Source organism: Mus caroli, unplaced genomic scaffold (genome assembly GCF_978045245.1).
Source record: "Mus caroli unplaced genomic scaffold, Mus_caroli_1 scaffold_6, whole genome shotgun sequence".
Lineage (NCBI taxonomy): Eukaryota > Metazoa > Chordata > Mammalia > Rodentia > Muridae > Mus > Mus caroli.
In genome coordinates, this window is record NW_028227261.1 from 72,667,789 (window position 1) to 72,691,031 (window position 23,243).

Consider the following 23,243-nt stretch of genomic DNA (forward strand, 5'->3'; position numbering starts at 1 on the left):
AGATATAACCAATCATAATTCAGTTATTTATTACAGAATTATGTCATGTTGAATGCATAGACCCTCTTTCTTGTCATTAACCTCTAAGCAATATAGTAAATCAGCTCCTTACAGAGGATCTACACTGTATTCGGTATTGTCTGTCATCTATGGATCAAGTAACGCATACAGAAGGATGTGTGTAGACTGTATGCTGTACTCAGGCTGTGTGCTATGTGCAGGCTGTGTGCTATGTGCAGGCTGTGTGCTATGTGCAAGCTGTGTGCTATGTGCAGGCTGTGTGAGACTTGAACGTGTACACATGCCCGAATCAGCAGTGGGTCCCACTTTTCTGTGGACACTGAGGGATGGCCAGGATTGCACCCGAGCTGCACACTATTGTGTCTCTTTCACACGCACAGAGAGAGGAACAGGAGTTAGGAACAAAGCACATAGACACTTTAATTCCTAAGCACGTCCTGGGGAGAACTTTTCATTAAAGTGAACCCAGGGTTTCAGAGATCTTCCTAGAATGAATAGACTCTTGAACTTCGTGCCTGCTGGTTTCTTTCCCTACATACACACACTCAAATTTGAACCTCTGCCTCATCACAAACAACTGTGGGATTTGGAAATTCTTTTAATCTTGTTTCATTTATGAAATAGAATTTTGAACATTTCCCTCACAAGGTCATTATAATTATCAAAGAAGAAAATGTGAGAGTTTGTCATGAACAAATATTCCAAATAACCGTGAGAGGTTTCTGTGATTGGCATGGATTAATCAAACTGCCATTGGATGGAACTCAGTGCTCAGCTCTCATTGATCCGACCATACCGAGGGACATTCTCGTGGGTACCTAATGATGTCCTTTCTCCTTTTTCTTTTTTGTTTTTTGTTTTTTGTGTTTTTAATTCACAGCTTGGAGTTGAGATGGTCGTATATTGAATGGTCCCAGACTGCATATGAGGTTTGTGAGAATGTGGGCTTATTGCCCTTGGAAGTTACCAGAAGGGGATATCCCATGGACTCAGCCTTTGTGGGTGTAGAGGTAACAACTCTAAACTGCAAATTGTCAAGATAGAACTTAATGTTGCGCCTTTGATGATCTTCTTAGAAACATTTGTAATGGCCAAGGACCACAGACTGCAGGGGCGGGGGGAGTTACTATATGCCAGAGAGTCCAAGTATACAACATCTTTGTTCTCCAGTCTTTCAGGGAATTCCCAGACAATATTTAAAATCCACTGGTTTTGAAATCCAGCTACTTCCACACATTCTTTAGCTTTCAAGTTTGATTTCACAGAAATATCTGACTTAGCGACTCTCTTAAATTCCACCTTGGAAGTTATATGCAGCTCCTATGAGATGCCGGAAGCAGTCAACAGCAAATGGAGACCTAACAGGTGATCCCTTCTTCAGCAAGATACTTCTAGACAGACTCATTGACCTATTAGCATCTTGTGCTGGAAATAGAGGCAAGGTCTCTGAGACCACAGGAATAGACATAAGCCTAGTGTGAGATGTATCCACATCACGCAGAAGTAGAAGGGCACTTTGGGACAGTTACTGCAGTGTGGAGTCCTCACATGGGCAGGATTTGCTGTCTTTTCCTTGGGATGGAGCACAACCTGAAGCTTGTAGAGTTGAAATGGTTTTCGAAGTCATTGTAACAGCAGCCCTTCCAGAAAGTGGGCTTGTAGAGCAAGATTCTGTACTTTAATGGGGAACAAAAGAGACTCCTACTCAGTCTAACAAGATGAGCCTCTGGATGAGGTGGCATCTCTGTTAGTAGAAGTTATATTGAGTGTTTCAATTAAAACCCTGTGGACCTAAACCTGTGCACATGCAGACTGGCTGTTTATCTTTCTAGTGGACATAAGTCTCTGTCTCTTTGTGGAGATCGGGTGTGGCTGCTGTTCTGGGCGCCATCTTGGAGGTGTTTTATCATCGAAGTAGAAAAGCTGGCACTTCCCATAACTCCAGGGAATGTCTATGGGAGAGAAGAGAATTAACCTGGTGTGGTTTTGTGAACAATCCCCTGGTCCTTTACAGTGAGTTCTATATATCTGAGTGAAGCATTTAGGTCTACATTGCCACTCACCTTGACACGTAGAAAGAACGTCTATGGGACTTTAGTCTACATAAAAAGTTGTATGATCCTGACAGTTAAGGGTGCAGGCCTTCATCAAGTGTAGTGCCTGAAGCTTTGGGGACTGTTTGATATGGGGGTGTATAAAACCTGCCATCTTACATGAGATTGTATGGGCTTCTTGACTGAGAAGAGAGAGAAGGCATGCTTTGCCCTGTGCTGTCTGCCAGCGCTGCATTGTGTCTCTTCACCTGATATGTCTTTCCAAACACCTTGCATCAGACATGCTTTTCCCACCTAGGATTCTGTAAACCCGGTGGTGGTAAATACTAGGTAATTGCATATGTGAGAACCATGCAGACAAATGTAACTTCCAGCATATGGTGGATGCAGGTGTACAATGGGCTGCCTTTTCCCAGCAAAAGCTGGTTCAGGGGGAGCCTTGGCACTGAACACTGAAAGCAAAGAGTAAATGGACGCCTAAGAGGTAATCTCTTCTTCAGCAAGATGCTTCCAGACAGACTCATTGACCTATTAGCATCTTGGCTGGAACAAGAGACGATGTCAGAGACCATAGGAATAGATGGGCATTTCATAGCTTCAAGTTGTACCTCCGTTCCTCTCACCATCTTAACCATCTTCAACATCGTAAATATGTGTGACTTAACGACTAACTGGGTCTCACTCAATGACCCTTTACAAGCTCACCACAGACTTTTATTTTTTAGCAGACATGTAGACTCTCCTTGGGCATCTAAGACCATGACTTTGGATGCCTCCTTGGATTTTAGACCTGGATCAGGGACTGAATGGGGCAGTCAGTAGTTGAGTTAGACCAGAATAATTTTCCCTCTGTACAGCTTTCATAACAAGGCCTCTAGAACTGGGGGTCCTGGGTGTGGATTGCCTGCACATAACTTCTTAGCACAACTGTCAGTCCCAGAAGGCTAGTGTTGAGTGAGGGATCCATTGAGGCAGTGCTCAGGACTTGTTTGGTTAGTCTGGCCTGAGGGATCTCTGTGCGCTGAGCTCACGGCCCTCAGAGCTGGCTGATGGTGCACAGGCTCTCTGGGCTCCCTGGGTCTCCTTCTCCCTTCCCCTCTTCCTTCTCCATTTATGACCAAGGGAGGAGATGGAATAAAATGGCTCTCATAACAAAGAGAACAATAAGGTTGTAAACTTTGTTCTCTGTATTCCAATAACTGGGTACTTTTAAAGGGAGAAAGGATCTTAAGGGGGGAAAGCATACCACAGGGCCTGGACCCAAAATGGTTTATTATAATTTAAAAGAAAAAAAAACCTACCTAGCATTAAAAACAGATTTGAGGCCATGAATTTAGTCTGGTATGGGGTGGGGAGAGTAACCATTTCTCTAGTGGAGAATACTTACTTTTATTTTTTAAATGCCTTTTTCTTTCCTACTAAGGTTAACCAAGTGTCAGCTACAGTTGGAAAAGATTTTACTGTCACTCCATCCAAACTGCTTCAATTTGACCCAGGTACGTTTTGTGTTTCTGGTTTGTTTCATGTTCCATAAGTGATCTGGAGACTGCTGAGAACACAGGATATTATGCAATTTCAGCCAACTAGAAGATCGCCAGGGAGCCGTACCACCCTTTGCCCAACAGACGGGTTTGGCCTGAAGTTCTGCTCTTATATATAGTCTTCTTACAAGTGAATATTTATTTAAACTGAGAAAAAAAGATCATAGCAAATGATAAACATAAAAGTATCAAAAGTAAATATTCAAAACAATCCAGAAAAATAAAGTAATCTAAACGTCATTATAATATAATGTTAATTTATCCATATATTTTGGTAGGAATTTTTCAAATGTTATGATTCTACAGAATGCTAAAAGGAGTTTCTAAATGATTTCTTTTGAAATAAGTTTTCATAATAGGCTTCCAGGGCAAATCATTATTTCATTGAATAGTACTTACTTTGATTTAAATTCATGGATTTAAATAAAAATTTGCTGAAAATTTTGCTGAGTACCAAAACGTACAATATCAAAGTGTGTGTTTTTTTTTCTCCTGAAGTTGTTCTACTGTATGCAATATATAGACATGAAAATATTTGCCTACAGAACTTTGGAAGCCAAAGTGAAAGCCATTGTTCTAGGTAAAGAAAATGCTGGAAGGCTTCCTAGGGGAGGCAACATTCTAGTTGGGGGGGTGGGCAAGAAGAACAGGAGGAAGCCTGAAGCCCTAACACAGAAGAACCACTTACTTCTGGAGAAGACTGCCTTAAAGCCAGGAGGCTGGACACCACACTTCTAGGCTTCCCTGTGGGTGGATTTATCTGCCTCCTATTCTTCCCTGCTCTCCCTCCTTCCCTATGGTCTGTAATGGACCTGGGTCACTCACCTAAGACAAAGGGACAAATGCTAGAGAAGTGGCCAGGGCTTGCAGCTTTGTACTGCAGAGATGTTCTGTGCCTGGACCGCATTCTGCCCAGGGTAAGCTCACTAAAATGACTGAACGTCACCACCATCCCCAAACTGATGATCTTAGTATTTAGGGATGTCTTTGTGCTGTTCACAACCAGAAGCATAGCATATGAAGATGATATGGTTTTTCTATATCAGAGTACCACAAACGGAGTAGTTTTAAACATAGACATTGCCTTGCAGTTTCCGAGGCTGTTCAGTCCTAGACCGATGTGTGTCAGTTCGTGAGGAAGAATCTCTCCTGTCTCTTTCTTTTGTGCCTTTTGAGGTTTGCTAGCGATCTGTGGTGGTCCTGGCTCTGCCTCTGTCTCCCTAGTCCTTGTCTTCCCCTTCACACGATGCTCTCCCTATGGATTGAGTCTCCCTCATCATAAGGACCCAAATGAGCTTACGTTCAGGAGCTACCCTGTTCCACCATGACATCATGCTAACTTATGACCATGCCATCACCCCATTTATAAATGATGTCACGTTGTGAGGTCCTGGCAGTTAGTTAGGAAGACCTCACAATATAAGCTGTGGGGGATACAATTCAGCCTCTAACAATGAGCCTTGAATTTGACATGCAACAGCTCAGATATTCTTGCTAGCCCCCTTCCCATGTCGTTTGGCTTTCTGATATGGAGTGGGTTTTCTAGGCTGACCGTGTTATTGCTGATCTGTATTCAACGTTTATCCTTAGGTTTCTGCAGGTTCCTTAGTCCTCTGCTCTACCAAGAAAGGGTTAATGTTCTTTTGTCCTGTTTTAAAGGACTTGTTTGAAAGTCAATCATTTTTGTCACACGCCCTTTTTATTACCCATGGCTGTTTGTTGCAAGTTAGGTTTTCAGCAGCTCACCAGGCACTCTGTTTGGGTTTGGAAGAGCTAGAATGTATCACACTAGGGGAGACTCAGAAATTTATCTGTTGGAGATTCTGCTACATAAGATAAATGCCCGTTTGTCTAGAAGAGTTTACACGCTGTTTTGATAGCTACTAATGACTTCTGGGGCCCCCAAATGGTCTCAGGATTTTAAGGATTGTTTATACATTGAGGAATAATACAAGCACATTTTATACATTTTTTAAAAAGCCACACGCTTGGCTGCCCATGAATTTGGAATTTATTAAGCCAGAAATAATTTCATATCATGAAGCCTTACTTTAGAGAATTTAAAAAAAAGTCCCCCACATCCACAGGTCCTATAAATGTTTATGTACTTTCATATTGTAAATCCTTGCCTCTTTTAGATGTCCCCAGCTCCATCCTATCACTTTTGCCAGGAGCAATTTATTCATTTCTCTGGAAATATCAGCTTCCCTGATACCAGAGAAACAGAATGGGTCATCCAGTAAGTGTGTTACTGTGAGACTGAAGAGCTCTTACTGGGGAGGGATGAAGGCTTGCCTGTAGCACTTTACCAAACTTTGCAAACCAGGGTCCTGAGACTGGCATTCAGCTGCTCTGACCTGAAGTGCTTCAGTGCCTGTGCAAACACTCTAAGGAAAACGAGTGCATTCCTTTAAAACATGTCCCTGAAAGATTTGATGCATTCTTAATCAAATCGTCATCATTCTGAAAAGTCAAAATGTTTTCCAAAGGAACAGCTCTCTAATTTGGCATTTACTGAAAAATATTGAGAAAATGTCTCTCAACAGAGAAATCTGCTTTGTAGGAAAATATCCAGGAACTCGGCTTCTTTATAAAATGGGTGTGTTTTTATGACAGGACACCCCTTCTGCACTCCAACACCTTTTGTTTTCTGGAAACGGGAACAGGCAGTTCAGGCCCCCTAGAAGCTCAGAGACATCTCAGGGAGTTAAGGGACACTTTGCACCTGGGAAGTGAAGGAAGCAGGGGACCAAACAACAGCAATGAAAATCCCATTTCACAACCTGAGGCAGTGACCCCCCACACCTGGGAGGCTGGAAACCAAATTAAAATGGAGGTCAGCAAGTCAGACGCTCTTGAAGAGACTCAGAGAAGATCTCTTTCAACTATTTGGCTTAGTTTCATAAAGATCTATAAAAACTTTAAAGGTCTTTTGGTTGTTTTGTTGGTTGATTTGTTTAAAAAGTGATACTATCATTTCTTTCTGAAATAAATTTTCAAATAGGAGGACAACTGTTTGAGATGTGGAAATATGTCCCTGTATGTTGGATTTTTATTTAAATTGTACCTAACCTTATGATGTTTGGTGGTGAGAACAGTTCTCTGAATATTAACAATCTCAGCCTTCATCCCTCTTCATTGCCCATCTCCTTTTATTTCCACAGCTGCCTCTAATGTCCCAGACTCTCTGGGTGCCCAACCTTCACACAGACACTCAAATTCACTTTGCTAAAGTGTTTGCTTTCAGAATGGCAGTGATGTCCTCCCTCATTAACCATTGTCTAAAGCCCAAACCTGGCCACTTGGTGTAATGCAGCTATAGAATCTCCCTGCAACCCGTGGCCTCTTTTCCCCAGATGCAACTTCCCCATTCAGCTGATCTATTTACCACTGCCCTGACCCAAACCTCAACTTTGCTAACTTCCTTAGATTTCTTCTTATTTCTTCCCTCCAAATCTGTGCATGTGGATCCTACAGGCATCTAGTGCACCCACTGCATTCTGATCTGTACATGTGGATCCTATAGGCATCTAGTTAGTGCACACACTGCATTCTGTATATTTTGTCAGCTAATCACGCGTAGCTTTTAATAGTTACTTGACTTTTCTGGTAAGAAGAAGAGCTACAGATCCCTGGGTCCCATACCCACCCAGTCAACCAAACACAAATCAAAAAAATAATCAGAAAAACCATTCTGTTTGTAATGACTGTGAACCCTTTGGTTTTCTTGTCATTACCTGGGACAAGGTACAAGATTCGCAAAGTGTTCATTATATTGCTATTATAAACAGGTGGTCTAAAGTTTACAAGAGAATTGCATAGGGTATGTATACAAGGGACTTAAGCAACTGCTGCAGATGTTGGCATTCAGTGGGAGTCCTGAGACCAGTCTTCTTGGGTACCCAAAGACAACTTGTCTCCTCCAAAAAGTTTCAAACTCCTTTAGGTCAGAGCTTGGCTTATGCTGCATGTCTGGTGTTCTCCATAGCTTCTAATGCAAAGGTAAGCACTTAGGGATAAAACACACATTTTGGCGGAGCCACTCGTCCACCAGTGAGTTGGGAATTAGTTAATGTTTTGTATTAGATAGTTCAACTTCTGATTTTGCAAAGACTGTAAAAAAGAGATCATCTGAGACCACAGAAGATGCTGGAAGCATCATAAATCGGACACCAGCTTGTTCTTTACCAAAATGACTGCAGATGCCCCCATTTTCCCTCTAAAGGCAGCCCAGTTCAGAAGTGAACAATTTATCCTTTCTACTGAATGCTGCAGGGATCCATGATATGCCGAATGAGACATAAAAACTCTATGAGACATACTTTTGAGAAGGTGGCTGTCATGTAGGTGACAGAGTAACAGACACGTCAGCATGCAAGCAAAAGGTCAGCTTTCAGAAGAGAAGGCTGGGGAAGAGTGTTTAGCCACTGTATAGAGAAAGACTTATGGATATGGAAGCACCCATAGGCAGGGGAGGCAGGACAGACTTCCAAACTTTGCTCTAGAGCCTAAACTGTAAACTTACTGTCCTTTGTCCCTGTCTTAGCCTCTTATGCCACCAAGCAGCCTTCAGCTTGCTTACCTCTGCCTTCACCTTCCCTTCTAAGTAAGTCAGGGAGATGTTTCACAGTTCCCATCACATGCACTGCTGAAAATTGAGACCGTTTCAGAAGTGTCTTCTAGCCTGAGTACTTTGTGTCTCCGACTTGAATTTGCCTTCCATCCTGATGGGACAGATTAGCTGGGATATCTTAGTGAATGAAAAGTTGTGTTAAGTTCAGAAGATTATGTGGAATAAACTTGTTTGTACTCCATGTTAGACACAGAGAGGGGAAATGGAGGCTGGACCAGTCTATGTGTACAATCCCCAGCCCATACATTCTCTCTAGGAGAGTATCCAACTATTGAACATTGCATCAATCAGAAAAATCATCCATGGGCTAGAAGATCTGGGGGTGGGGGTGATAGCAGCCGATGCAGGCAGCAGTTGGAGTACATGAATCACTTCAAGGATTCTGTAAGGTGCCTGAAGTACCATCCAAAAATCACTTCTGTCTGCTGCACTCTCTTAAGATTTTTGCAACTATTAAGATTTTCAAATCGTGGTAACTATTTATTCTAAGGCACAGAGGGGGTGGGGTTGGAAGAAAAATTATGTCTGGGATTTTGTCTACTAACCTTTTTTCCTCCCCCTGTGTAATGCTGCTTACTTTTTGTTACAGTGTTTGCATTGAAGGCCGGTCATCATTGTCCAGGAACAAATGCGCTCTTTTTATATTATTTGGGAGAACAGCAGGGCCTCAGTGAGTTGGTGGCAGTACAATAGCTCACTCGGGCTACTGCAGTCTAGCGGTAGACATGTTAATTAATATATTTCTCTGACACCTAGGTGATTGAAATAGCAATTAAAGAGTAATTAAAATGTTTACTTCTTGTAGGAATGTCAACTAAGATGTGGAATATAGCAATTACCTATGACGGATTAGAGGAAGATGATGAGGTCTTTGAAGTAATTCTGAACTCCCCTGTGAATGCGGTTCTTGGCACACAGACAAAAGCGGCGGTGAAAATTTTGGACTCAAAAGGAGGTATTCTTTTGATCCTCGTCTTGAAATCAGGAGCGGTCCTGGCGCCATGGCTGCTGGCTTGCAGCAGCCAACATGCTTGATAACGCCTTCAAATCAAAATGCGTAATTTCTTGTCAAGAAAGCCGCCTGCACCATGACTCCCGGGTTCTTTATTCTGGTGTGTGCTTCATGTGGTTTTTCCTCCTGCTAAGAGCAATGGCTGCAGCGAAGCAACAAGTCAGAGCCCTGGTTGCTTTTTTTCTAACCATTTGTTGTTCTCACCAAGGGGGAAACAATGTTGGTGAGAATCTATGGACAATTATTTCCCCCCTGAGTTTGCAGGGCTGTAATTATCTTTCCTCTGTTAAGGAGAGCTCTCAGTGCCCAAAACAGGAGCCCCCACTGTAGTGTGACCAGGAAAATTCTAAGAAGGGAAGGAATTGGGGGAAAACAGACGTGAAGATGCAGCTGGCTGGGGATTCAGGGGGCAGCTGGAGAATACTAATGAATGACTTGGTGAGGCAGAGCCAAACGGTTCTGGGAAGAGCCTGCTAGAGAGCAACCTACAAATAAAACGAAAAGCAAAGCCCTTGGCGCTCTGAGGGTTTGCTCTGCCAAAGTCCTTCTGCTTCCAGTTCCTTATCTATGTGACACTTTATGTGTCCAGCGTGACACTCAATTTCAAGCCTTTTTTAAATGCTTGTCATGCCCCGTGATCTGCAGTTTCCTTCCTTACCTGTAATCTGGTGTTCCCTTGCTTACCCTATAATAAAAGTGGGTGTTGTCTCCTTTGCTCTGTACACCCACATTTCCATGACATCTCTCATCCCCTCTTTCTCCACACCACGTGTGCTTCTTGGCCAGCAGAAATGTCCACTCACATTGAGTGTGGGAAATATACACAAACAAAAATGCTCTGGGCTGGGAACGTAGCTCAGTGGCAGAGTGCTTGCTTAGCCTGCGAAAGGCTCCATGCTTGAATCTCCGTGCTGCTAAAAATAAAATAAATATTCAGCCAGGTTCTTTCGGCAGGTCGTTTTGTTTTCTTGTTAGTTGAGGTTTTGTAATTGTTCTTTAATCTTTAATTCCTTTTTACTTATGGTTTGGTGGGGAGGTCAGAGGACAACCTGTGGGGATCTGTTCTCTCCTATTATGTGGGTTCCCAGGATCAAACTCTGGTAGCCAGGGTTAGTGGTCAGCACCCCCACCTGCTAAGCCAGTTCACTGGCTAGTTTGTTTGTATTTGGTGGGCTGTTTTCTGTGCCTTCCCAGAAATATTGATTGTTGAAGTTTCTAGTAGAGACTCTCTTAAGATTCACTAGGGTTTTGTCCCTTTAGAGTTGATTGTAAATTTTTTATAGCTGCTGCTTTTTCACACGCTCCCTTTAAACAATCCTAGTTTGTACCTCTAAAAGACTGGAGGAAAACTCGAATCCTTTCCCATTGTTGGGAGGGGGTGGCACTTGATCGGAGAATAAACCTTCCATGTTGGTGAGGATCACAGGAGGGAAGTGAGCCGGTTTCCTAAGCGTCTGGAATGATTATCAAACCATGACAATGATTTTCATCTATGATTTGTGGGATGGATTTCATGAGTTTATAATCACCCCATCCATGTGCAGAAGGGATACCGCTTTCCCAGGTGGAAACTGATGAAGAGAGAGGGAGTTTCTGGCAAATGGGAAAAAGGCAACATCTGGTGGGAAATTCATCTGGCTACGTTTAATGACAAGCTGTTCCAGGAACTGTGTCAACGCCATTGCTTATGTGTTTGTGTAGTGTACTGATTGCCTGCCATCTTGCATGCCTCCAGGACGGTGCCATCCTTCAAATTCCTTCAACCAAAGCAAGCACAGCACGTGGGGGAAGGGCCCTTGGCATCCGCTGCCCTCAGGCTCATCCTCGCTCACCACTTCCGGTTCTCCTCTTCTGGAAAGGCCTCCTCCATCTTTCACCAATGGAGATGCTCTTCAGGGTTTTGGTCTCACCGACCTCACTCAAAGGAAGACAATGACCTCGGGGAATGGCAAATCAGTAAGGATGAAGACTGGGAGTGCGTGTGTGGGGATGTGTGATAAGTGGCTGGTACAGTGCAGAACTGTTTGGATTCTCATAGTGAGTTCTTTGTGGAGTCGTGCAGTGCCTTTTATGTGCAAATATCATTATGCTGACCCACTCCACTAACTGTGCCAACTGAAGCGGTAGGCACATTCATTCAGCCGTGTGAATCCTGCTTTGGTTCCTTTTATGACCAAGATAGATAGGGAACAATCAGTGGTCCTAGAACAGAAGCACAGTTAAGTGACCCCCTTGGGTGTGGAAGCTATGATGCCCACCAGGCACACTCTCAGATGTGTGTGCATGCACGTGTGTACATGTGTGCTTTCCTGAATCTCTCTGTGCTACAGATGCACTGAAAACGAAAGCCACCTCTCTGTCCTGCTTGTCAGGAATCAGCATAATCATGGTTAGACATGGTGGTTTAAAAAATTCTATTGAACCTGGCATGAAAAAAAATCTCATGAAATATTCTTTTTAAGTTTTCAATTATTTCAGAACCTTACTAAAATATACTGCTACTTGCTTTTAAAGTCAGTTTTGCACACATACGTCTTTTGTTGCTTTCAGGTTCTCCCATCCTCTGTTTGTAGAAATGGAACAGACACCATCTACAATGTAAGCACAAAGAATTGCTAAATGTCTTAAGTTCATAGATGTTTTCATAGAAGTGATACTATTTTATTTTTCTCTTTGTCTATTTTCTCAAAGTTTTTTTTCTGAAAAAGTTTTTTGTTTTTTGTTTTTGCTTTTTTTTTAAAGAAGATTTGGTGATTGAGAAAATCCTTTTGTCTCTTTGCCTTGATGCTGTCTTTTAATTGCTTATTATTATTATTATTATTATTAAAAGGTTTGTGTATTTTCTCAGTGCTTATTTTTCTCTCATTGTTTTTGTTTGCTGTTTTCCTCAAGTACCATGGCATAGTTTCCTTGAAACTAGAGGGCGACAGATTCTCAGCTCACAAACGGAAGGCCAAAATATCCATTGTTAGTCAGCCACAGAGGACAATCAAGGTGGCAGAGCTGCCTCTAGCTGATAAGGTGGAATCCACAACCGATTCGCACTTTCTCAGACAGGTATGGAAATCTTCCTTCCTTCCTGTTTGCCTTCCAGCAAGCTGTTCCCTGGGCCACAAACACACTTCATTCACAAAATGGACCCCAAGTTGGGGGACAGTTTACTTGACACAGATGTTGCCCTGTAGATGAAGACCCAAGGAAGGAAACTGCTATCAGCTTGTGTGAAATCAATTCTAATCTGCCACTCTTGCCTACAGGGTCTGCGGCCCTTGTTTCCAAAGAACTGTTCTGTGGAATTAAAGGGACTCTTTCATTTTGAAGAAAGCACCCACAGATTGTATCAATGTGATGGGATCACCTGGAAAGCCTGGAGCCCCCAAACCAAGGTGGGACATTGGCTGTAGCTAAGCACCTTTAGTGGGCAATGTGCCATTTAATGAGCTTACAGCGTGATTCAATGTGTGATTCTCAACTCGCACATGTCTTTTCTTATTATACCTAGAAAGCCATGAGGGAAAAATGGTACAAAGTGACTTTTTAAGATCCAAAGTATAAAGCCAGATGGTGGTGGTACCTGCTTTGAATTCCTGCAGAGACAGGTAGATCTCTGAGTTTGAAGTCAGCCTGATCTAGAGAGTGAGTTTCAGGACAGTCTGAACTACACAGATAAAACCCTGTCTGGGGGGAAAACAACAACTACAACAACAAATCCAAAATATAGTATTAGATCAGTCGATTTTGTTTAATTATCAGAATGTCAGTGGTATAACATTGAACCATTTCTGACTGAGGTGGTCCTTTCAGTAAGAAGTCATTTATCTCTTAAGATGAGAAATTACAGCTCTGGCTTCCTCTGCTTCGCTGAAGTGAGAAGGCTCATAGGCTTGTACTATGAGGCCGACTTCAGATTATCAAGTCCATTCAGAGGTGAACACGCACAACTGTCTTGCAGGGGCTGGAGGACAGATCCTGCCCAGGTGGATGGCTCCTTCATTCTGGCTACTGTCACATCTTGGTCACAAGGCAGAAAGGCACCTGGACCACAGCTACCCGAGCTTGCAGAGAACAGTAAGGAACCCAACATCACACGTGCCTGCCCTTTTCCTTATTTTCACATGGAAATGTAGGCCTGCATAAGTCATTGAATAAGTATTGAATGTCTAATGTCTGTCCAGCTTTGTCTAAGGAGCCTAAGGGGAGTTTGTAGTTTGGAATGGATTTGTGGCTGACTTTGATACTTCTGTCTGCTAAGGTCTTTGCTGTTATGGCTGTACTGGTGCCACACTCTTTTCTGTTTCCTTTTATTTCCATCTTTTAAAGAAAAAGTCTAACAACTTTCCTGAGTTAGCAGCATGGTAGGTTCTGATATTTTTCTCATCTCTCTTTGTTCCCCCTTCAAATGACAGACATCCATGCCTATTGATTTTAAAGTACCTGGTAATGAAAGGCCTTGGCATCCAGCCTCTGGCAGTGCAGGAGGCCCGGATGCCCATAAAGCCAGGCGAGTAGGACAAAGGCTCACTGGGTAACAGTCAATAAAAGATGACTTGTGGTCAGATAATGACAACAAAATCCATCTGATCCAGAAGGAATTTAAAAATGCATATGTAGCAGTCCTTGACCAACCTTTTTATTTGATAACCTGGATATTATCCAAACAATGCAATTACACTAATATGCATGCATTCTTGTTGAAATTGAGACTTCAGTAATTTCTAGTTAATATTGATCATATCCTATACTTTATCAAATTTAAAAGGGTTGTGCTCATCAAAGGACACCATTAAGAAAATGAAAGGTAAACACATTCAGAAAAAAAATCTGTTCTTAAATCACATAAATGACAAAGTTCTAGAGTAGGAAATAAAGCTCCTATAAATTAGTAACAATGTAACTGAACTAAGAGCAAACCCAGCAAATGGGTTGACGAGGTGACTCGGCAGGAAGAACCTGATGACTCATGAAAAGGTGGAGAGAACCGACGCCACAGACTTGTCCTCTGTCCTTTACATACATGAGGTAGCATGTGGGCATCAGTGAACACAGAACATATATACAACTACAACAAAATTTTATAAGTGACTTAGCAAACTCACGAGAAAAAGAAACAAAAGGTTCCTACATAATTAAAAAGATCCTCAACATCATTAGAGACAAGTCAAGTGAAAATGAAAGCAATTTATACTTATAAGTGATTTAAAAAATCATAAAATTACAAGTCCAGTGTTGACAAGGGTATAGAGCAAAGATAATTCTCATGGCTTGTTATACTTGGAACCACACAATGGGGGTGTCTACTTTGTGGGACTGTCTGATAGTTTTTAAATAAAACTGTGTGTCCTATACAACTTAGTTATTCTATACCTAGCTACTTCACCAAGGGATTAAAACATGTGCTAGAAAATACCAAAGATTTTATAAGTTTATTCATAATAAACGATAATATTGAGGGTCATTTTTTGTTATTGGTTTTATAAAAGTGCTGGCTATTTTCTCCATCACTGAGATAACACATTTATATACATATAATACTGAACCCCTGGAACCTCTAACATTGTGGGTAAATTATGGATAAATAACATACAGAGAGTATACAGCTTTACACACGAGAATACACATTACACAATTCCAGGTATATGTGTAGGAGAATCTAGTCTGTGCTGCTTCAGTAATAAAGGCTTTTACCCACAGATTGTCAGAGAACTAGAAACAACCCCAAAATGACCTTGTGGAAGGGATGGTAAGGGTCTTTGTGTTCATCTGCACTGTTATTATGTGGATGTAACACCTTTGTCACAATCCACCAGATTAAATATTTAATGACCTCTGCATTATTTGTAAACGTCCCTAGTTGGTTTTTTGTTCTGTTTCATTTTTTGAGACAGAGTCTCACTGTGTTGCCCAGGCTAGCCACTACATCATGGGCTTAACACCCAGCTTCTCATAGAGACTTTGTTTCAAGGATAAATAAAGTATTTAAAACCCAGGAAGGTCAACCACATTTTTCTTGTCACTGGTGTATTTTATATTTTAACTGTGAATAGAGTCATGACAGAAGTTAGTCAGTACTTTGGGGGCAGTTGTTTGTAAGTTGGTAATGTCATATAAATCCAGACAATTTAGAACTCTTAAAATTAGTATTGTTTCACTTTATCTGTTGCCACAGTGCTGCATACTGGAGAATAAATGAGACATTCTTTTACTAAAACAACCTGATAGATCACATCTATTTGAAGTTCATCTAGGGCAGTGAGACAACCTTACTAATGTTTTGGACCTTAACACAATTCCTTATGTTGTGATGACCCCAACCACAAAATTATTTTTGTTGCTACGTCCTAACTCTAACTTTGCTATAATTATTAATCATAATGTGAATATCTGATGTACAGATGTTCTTAGCCAACCCCTAAGAAAGGATCATTTGATCCCCAAAAGGGTTGCAACCCACAGGTTGAGAACAATTGATCTAGGGTATGGGTATGGCAGGCTGGGGCAATGATAGTGTTTTGTTTGTTTGTTTGTTTTTTGCTTTTTCCCCTTTCACTCCTTGAGAGATCAGGGTGTTAACCTGAAAGCTGTCTGGGCTAGCCAGGAGAAAAATGCTTTGTAAAGGAGAGGGTCATTACTGGCAAAGGGAGGACAGTGGACGTATCCAGTAGTGGTGGTTGTCATGGTCATAGTGCCGGGATTTCTAGGTAAAATGTGGACAAACAGAACTTCCCAACTTCAAACTCGAAGGCAGCTTTCTTGGTTCATCTTCCATTTGACTTGGCTGACTCTCGGTGGTTAGTTAGAGCCTGATCAGTGACATTAGTCACTCCCTTCTATGATTCCCAAAGGATGCTCAAGTCCACAGGAAATCAGTCCTCAGTAAGCTTTCAGGGTTAGTTGTAAAGAAAATTGGTTTCTTTATTTGTGAGGGTGGGGCTTGGGGTGAGAGTGGGGGCTGTTTAGGGTTGGTTCTGGAGGCTGGAAGTGAGGCCAGGGTTCTTCCTCAGTCACTATATTAGTTCTTTTTAAAAATCCTTTTAAGATATGGCTTATCACTGAGCCTTGAGGTCACCGATTCAGACTTGCTGGCCAGTGAATGCCCAGTCCTCACTGGTCTCTCTGTCTTCCTAGCACTGGGATTAGAGGCATGCTGTACTGTGCCCAGCCTGTGTGTGGATCCTGGGAATCCAAACTCAGGTCTCTGTGCTTGTATATCTATCACTTTATTGATTGTGCTTCTCCCAGACACTCATGATTTCTTTTCCTTTTTCTTTTTGAACTTTCATTTATTTGTTTTGGTTGTGTTGGAGAGGAAATTTAGAGCTTGATAAACTATAGCCATATATCCACTGTTTACTGAGCTATACCCCAGACTCTCCTTAATTGTTAATGCTGTGAGAAAATGAAGGAGTTGTGCACTGGAAATTGTCTCTGCATTCATACAGAGATCTTGGTGAAAGGAAGCCAGGTGTTTTGTTTGTTTGTTTGTTTGTTTGTTTGTTTGTTTCAATGTCTGTTTCTGTTCTTGATTCTGAAATCTCAATCTTCTAATTTCTTAGTGTTACAAATTCTTGTTATAAAATCCTGTCCCTTTGGCATAACCCTGCTGATACCTTCCTGTTGATAATTCTGTCAGGTTTCCAATACCTTTAATTTTTTTTTATTATATTGACACATTTTATTACAGCTGATTTTTAATGGTTAGCAGCCTTCTAGTTATGGGGAGTTCCTTCATAGTTCTATTAATACTGTCTGGTTTACTCATGGTCATCATGAACACAAGGCTGAAATTAAAGGCCTGCTTCCTTTGTCACAAATTTAACCTAAGACTTCTCCTGCAGTTTGGGTTAAGTAAGCATTGTCACCCTGACCTAGCTAGCCTGAGCCAGCTCTGTGCTGCCTTTCCAATGACACCTTACATATTATACTTTGTCGTTTCCAGAATCTTGTCACAATCCATCACTTCTGCGAGGGAAGCCAGTATCAATACTTACATTTTATAGATTGTAAGACAGGTCTAAGGGAGCAAAATCAGTTGCTCATTGTTCTCTAAACAAGGAAATGCAAAGGGCTTTTCCATACCCTTCCCAAGGAGCTCAATGCATAGGATATTTCTCACTACATATGCACCAGGAAGTGTGGCTATTTTAAATTTGTGATAGGCAAATCTATCGCAAGCCTTCAAAATCATGTGTTTTAAAGTCTCGTATCACTCTCACAGCAAAGAAATAAAAATTTAAAATCGAGTGTGGCTAGCTCTTTCAGGGAAAATCAAAAGTATAATCAGGTTTTGAGTTTATAGATTCATGTTTTAACTTTTTGCTGTGGAATAAAGTGAGTCTAGACTAGACCATACCTTTAAACACTGTTCTTTAGTATTGGTCTCATAATCCAATAACTAAACTACTCATAGCTCAATACAATTGTCTTTCATGGCAAGATGCATTTTACATTGGCGATGTCATAGACTTTCAGATCATTTCTTTCCCACATCTCTTTCTTATAAAGCTCTATTAAGAATGTAGATGTTTTTGAATTTAAAAGTCTAGATTTAGAACTTACTAAGTTCATGTCTTACTATAAGTCCAGTTAAGAAATCCTCTGGCTGTAAATATGAGTTTCTAGCAATATCTGTTGACTAGATATAGCAGAACATGATTGACATTTGGAAATTCTGCAAATGGAAGATTTTTGTCCTGATCCATCTTCCATGGTGCTTCGAGGGTGGGGGTGCATCAGAGTGGACACAGCTCTCAGATCAAATGTGGTCAAAAACTCCAGAACCACTGTCGTTCAAATTATTTCCAAGCTTTTTAGTACACTTTTTCTCGGGGAATTGTTTTAGGGAACGTACTTTAAGAAAACAACTAACTCGTGCTCGCTTCGGCAGCACATATACTAAAAAGGAAAACAACTAACTAAAATAAACCCAACTAAGTAAAATAAACCCAAGTTGCACATTATTTATTTACCTTATTGCCTGGGAAATTAAACAGCCTATCAAACACCCTCTTTGATCATATTCTAGGGTGTGTAAGGTCATGTGATATGTCAGGCACCACTAGAAATGTCTGTTTTAGTTGACACGTTAAATATTTTATTGGACTGCACTTGCATGGTCCCCGAGCATGCATCTGCTTCTAGAAGGACGAGGAGACTGATTAGAGAGATACACACTGGTGGAAGTCACTTTTTCAAAGGCCACTGGGAGATTTAAACAACTTGGATAAGCCTAGGAGGAACATTTGCGGGTAGTAAGACCCCTCTCCAGCACAATTTGTCTCTGAATCCCGACCACTGCTCTGCCATTCAGCATGCTTCAGTCACGCCTCGGGTCTCCTGCTTCCATCACCCAATACTTTCTGGATCATTTTTATCGTGTTCACTGGTCTTGTTGGCTTGAAAACGAGTATTTCTCTAGGGATTGTCAATCCTTGTCGTGAAGTTAAAGTCACGCATTTTACATTTTGAAACTTGAAGCTCTGCCTTATCATTAGATATTTTAGTAGATGGCTTTAGATTCCACAGTTAGAATCAGTACACATACAGACTGTGTTTTGATTGGGCTGGAGGGACTGTTATTTTATACTGTGCTGTTTCTTTGAGTTCCCCACGGTATGTGTCTGATTCTTTTCTTTTTCTTTATTTCCAGAGGGTCATTTACAATGCCCGTGTTTCAATGAGAACAGTAAATTGTATGTTATCCCTTGTCCCTAATCAGATTACTCACTCAGCTCAACCGTTATCTCCCATCTCTGGGCCTCCCCATTGGTGTTTTATTATTTTTCTAACCCAAAGGAGCCAGACTGCTAGATTAAGCATTTCTTGAATTTACATATTGTAATCTCATCTGCTCATTTCCTAAGGCAGTCATTGTACATTTGGTAATTCTATTATTATAGATCATTATCTATGATGCCATTTCCCCATCCCACAGGAGCGTCTGGAACCCCTGCTGGCCTATCCTTAAAGAGTTGCCCTAAAATACCAGTACTTATGCAAAACCTTTTGAAGAAATAGATGCTTGTTTTTATAGCCAGAAAAAGTAACGCTTCCGTTCCTGATCCTGGACTTCGAAAGCCACCATAGTTTAGAGTTTGTGAAGGGTTTCTATTCGTGTGTGTTACCTATGGATTTCAATTCTATACCTATAAACACCCATGTCTAAAAAGACAGTAGCTACCATATTTTATAAGTCTTTGAGCAAAGTGAACAGGAATTTTTCTTTTTACTTAAAACCACACATGCCAAAACATTTGTTTTGTGAATTATTGCTTTGATATTTTGCCTAGGTAAGAAACAGCTATTTTTCTGCCTGGCTTTCTTATTTTTTAACATTATTATTAATTATTAATTATTATTATTATTTTGTTAGGAATAATTCTTGTTTTTTATAGAGTTAAACAAAAAAAAAAACCCTAGAACTGTTTTTAAGCAGTTAAAATACATTTTACAAAGTCTGTTTTAAAGATAGTTTCAAAAACTTTCAAGCAGGGGAGAAGCTAAACACCCAGGAATGAACTCCTATATCCATCCTGGTGATGGCTGTGAGGTTGGTGGTGATAAGTAAGAAAATTACCAGGGAAGGGACAGAGGGAATAGGCAGGAAATCGGCCATTCTCATTCCTAGTCCAGCACTCCACAGGGATGGGATAACCCAGGCCATTTAACACAAGTTAAATATTATGTGTCCCAAGCCCAGAGAACATAGGATGCCCACACTAGATATGAGGAGATGCCTCTTGTAGCCGCTGTGACTGTCAACCATGAGCCAGCAGTAAATATAGGTTCAAAACCAAGTCATAAAGCCCAAGTCCAGCAGCTTGAAGCTCTCCAGCAGCCTTACAGATCTCAGGAGGCCCATAAGGCACTGCTGAATGATAGAACAGCAAAAATCCTGCGCTAGTGGAGGGAAAAATCATTAAGAAACAAATTATAGTTACTATAGATGATAAGGTGGAGAAATATATGTGGATTTTGGAAAGACATCGGCAAAATGAATGAAGTTTAGCTCAGCAATGGCTTAATTTTGTGTCGTCGTTTTCTTCCCTGTTTTCTTTTTCTTTTTTCTTTTTTTCCCTACTTTTTTTCATGTCAATAAATGTTGATCTGACAGGACAGTCGTCATGGTTTTATTTTCTTGCCATTTGGCTTAATGTTTATTTTTGTTGTTGTAGGTTTTTTTTTTTTGAATTGCATTTCTTCTGCCCGTCACTTATGTGGCACATGGTCCATGAATACCATGGTGCATGTGTGGAAGTGAGAGGGTGACTTAGAAGACATCCTGCTTCATTCTATTCATTGGAACAACTGTACATCCACAGGGCACACCCGTGCTGCTGTGAGAGAGGCAGATTTAACCATTCCTTCCTCCTTGAGTCCATTTCTTTTCAAGAAGAAAATAACCTACTGGTTTTTTATCAGAGTGCTTTTAGAGAGCTTGAAATAAGCTCCACTGGGGAAGTCAGATAACAGAACGCTGCTTACAGAGATAATTCAGATGGCTTCAGTGAGATTCGCAGAGAGCTCTATTTTGAGGGAAAATGGCAAGTGCTGGCAGGAAGAGAGTCTCTGACTTGTATAAAATGGATGAGGTTTGACAGTGGAGCTAGTTGCATTTCACTGAGACATGGAAAGGCTCCTGCTTATGGGATTAAGTAAACCACCAACCTCAAAATTTAGACTTCGAGTCATATTATCTGGGAGGAAAATCAAGGTAACTTACTGACCAAATTAAGTGGAGGACTGTCAAATTCATACCAGCTTAAAAAAAAAAATTCTGTAGGAGGATCAGCAGTTCAAGCTACTGTGGATTTTGGGGCTAGCCTGGGTTACGTGAGACCCTGTCTCTAAGAAGGAGAAACAGGGAAAGGTTCTTCAGAATATTTGATATGAAGTAATTGATCTGAATAATCTTCCCAAGTTGACAGTTGTTAATTTCCAAGAAACGATTCTAATCCCACTGAACTCTGGTGTAACTAGGACCCGTGTATAAGGTAACACTTTCCTTGCTGTCGTCCATGCCCATCAAAGCTAAGCCAGAGTGTTAAAAATCTTGAAAAGCTCTTTCTTTTTTTTTAAAATTAGGTATTTATTTCATTTACATTTCCAATGCTATCCCAAAAGTCCCCCACACGCTCCTCCACCCACTCCCCCACCCATCCACTCCCACTTCTTGGCCCTGGTGTTACCCTGTACTGAGGCATATAAAGTTTGCACGACCAATGGGTCTCTCTTTCCACTGATGGCTGACTAGGCCATCGTCTGATACATATGCAGCCAGAGACATGAGCTCCGGGGGGTACTGGTTAGTTCATATTGTTGTTCCACCTATAGGATTGCAGACCCCTTTAGCTCCTTGAGTACTTTCACTAGTTCCTCCATTGGGGGCCCTGTGATCCATCCAATAGCTGATTGTGAGCATCCACTTCTGTGTTTGCTATGCCCCGTCATAGCCTCACAAGAGACAGCTATATCAGGGTCCTTTCAGCAAAATCTTGCTAGTGTATGCAATGGTGTCAGCATTTGGAGGCTGATTATGGGATGGATCCCCAGGTATGGCAGTCTCTAGATGGTCCATCCTTAAGTCTCAGCTCCAAACTTTGTCTCTGCAACTCCTTCCATGAGAGTTTTGTTCCCAATTCTAAGAACTGGCAAAGTGTCCACACTTTGGTCTTCGTTCTTCTTGAGTTTCATGTGTTTTGCAAATTGTATCTTATATCTTGGGTATTCTACGTTTCTGGACTAATATCCACTTATCAGTGAGTACATATTGTGTGAGTTCTTTTGTGATTGGGTTACCTCACTCAGGATGATGCCCTCCAGGTCCATCCATTTGCCTAGGAATTTCATAAATTCACTCTTTTTAATAGCTGAGTAGTACTCCATTGTGTAAATGTACCACAGTTTTTGTATCCATTCCTCTGTTGAGGGGCATATGGGTTCTTTCCAGCTTCTGGCTATTATAAATAAGGCTGCTATGAACATAGTGGAGCATGTGTCCTTCTTACCGGTTGGAACATCTTCTGGATATATGCCCAGGAGAGATATTGCGGGATCCTTTGGTAGTACTATGTCCAATTTTTTGAGGAACTGCCAGGCTGATTTCCAGAGTGGTTGTACAAGCTTGCAATCCCACCAACAGAAAAGCTCTTTCTACATATTTACTAGTTTTCTTTGTATTTCCATTATGCACATCATGTGAGCAGCAATGTAACCACCATGTCACTGAGACTCCTGTTTTCATTTGTGTATGTGCAGGCACCAGGGTGACCTTGTGACCGTACTCTCCAGAAGGCATATGCAGTGGCTATGGGCGATGAGTGGAAGAAAGCCCTTCTGGATAGGTAAGTATTTGCACTCTTTTGAGCAGGAAGCAGGCTCACAAGCAGCAAAGGAGCCGATGCCCACCACTCCCTTCCGTTGACCAAGTGATTGTAACTTATGGTAACATGTAACAGTTAGACAGTCAGTCAGTTAGAGCCATCCTAAGTCGTAGAGTATTTATCAGTAACAGGGCATATACTGTGCAAGTGCAAGACCCTGGCTTCAATCCCTAGCAGCCTGAGGGGGAAAAAGGACCATTTTTTGGCTTTTTGGCAGGGTACTTTCATTTAGACATTTATTTCGAAGACATAGGTATCTGGAAAGACTGACATAAAAATTCAACACATGACATTTCTAAAATTCAAATATTTAGAAATAGCTATAGAGCAAATTAGATTACAACATGCCTATGTAAAGGCAAAGTTATTATTTATTCGTAAATTATCTAGTAAAGCTGTAACAAAATGTCTTGTGTATATATTAACTAAACAATTATATGTCATAGAATTAATAAGCATACTGCTTTCCTCCACTGCCATTTCAGGAAGGCAGTATACATTTGTGACCAGGCACTAAGTGAAAAGGAAGAATTCATAGCCATATAAAGCATGGAATAATTTGGAATAAAAAAATTTACGTGCAAGTTGGAGAGATAGATTATA

General features: G+C 41.2%; 1 protein-coding gene across 1 annotated transcript in view; it reads left to right on the forward strand.

The window, feature by feature from the left end:
- The window catches only part of Frem1 (FRAS1 related extracellular matrix 1), a 150,266-nt gene that overhangs the window by 121,890 nt on the left and 5,133 nt on the right, over positions 1-23,243 (forward strand). Inside the window, exons 28-36 of the mRNA XM_021160224.3 lie at positions 902-1,031; positions 3,499-3,571; positions 9,055-9,204; positions 10,997-11,217; positions 11,812-11,859; positions 12,154-12,318; positions 12,519-12,647; positions 13,214-13,329; positions 22,516-22,601. Of these exons, the coding sequence (XP_021015883.1) occupies positions 902-1,031; positions 3,499-3,571; positions 9,055-9,204; positions 10,997-11,217; positions 11,812-11,859; positions 12,154-12,318; positions 12,519-12,647; positions 13,214-13,329; positions 22,516-22,601 (1,118 nt within the window). The remainder of the gene's footprint in view (positions 1-901; positions 1,032-3,498; positions 3,572-9,054; positions 9,205-10,996; positions 11,218-11,811; positions 11,860-12,153; positions 12,319-12,518; positions 12,648-13,213; positions 13,330-22,515; positions 22,602-23,243) is intronic.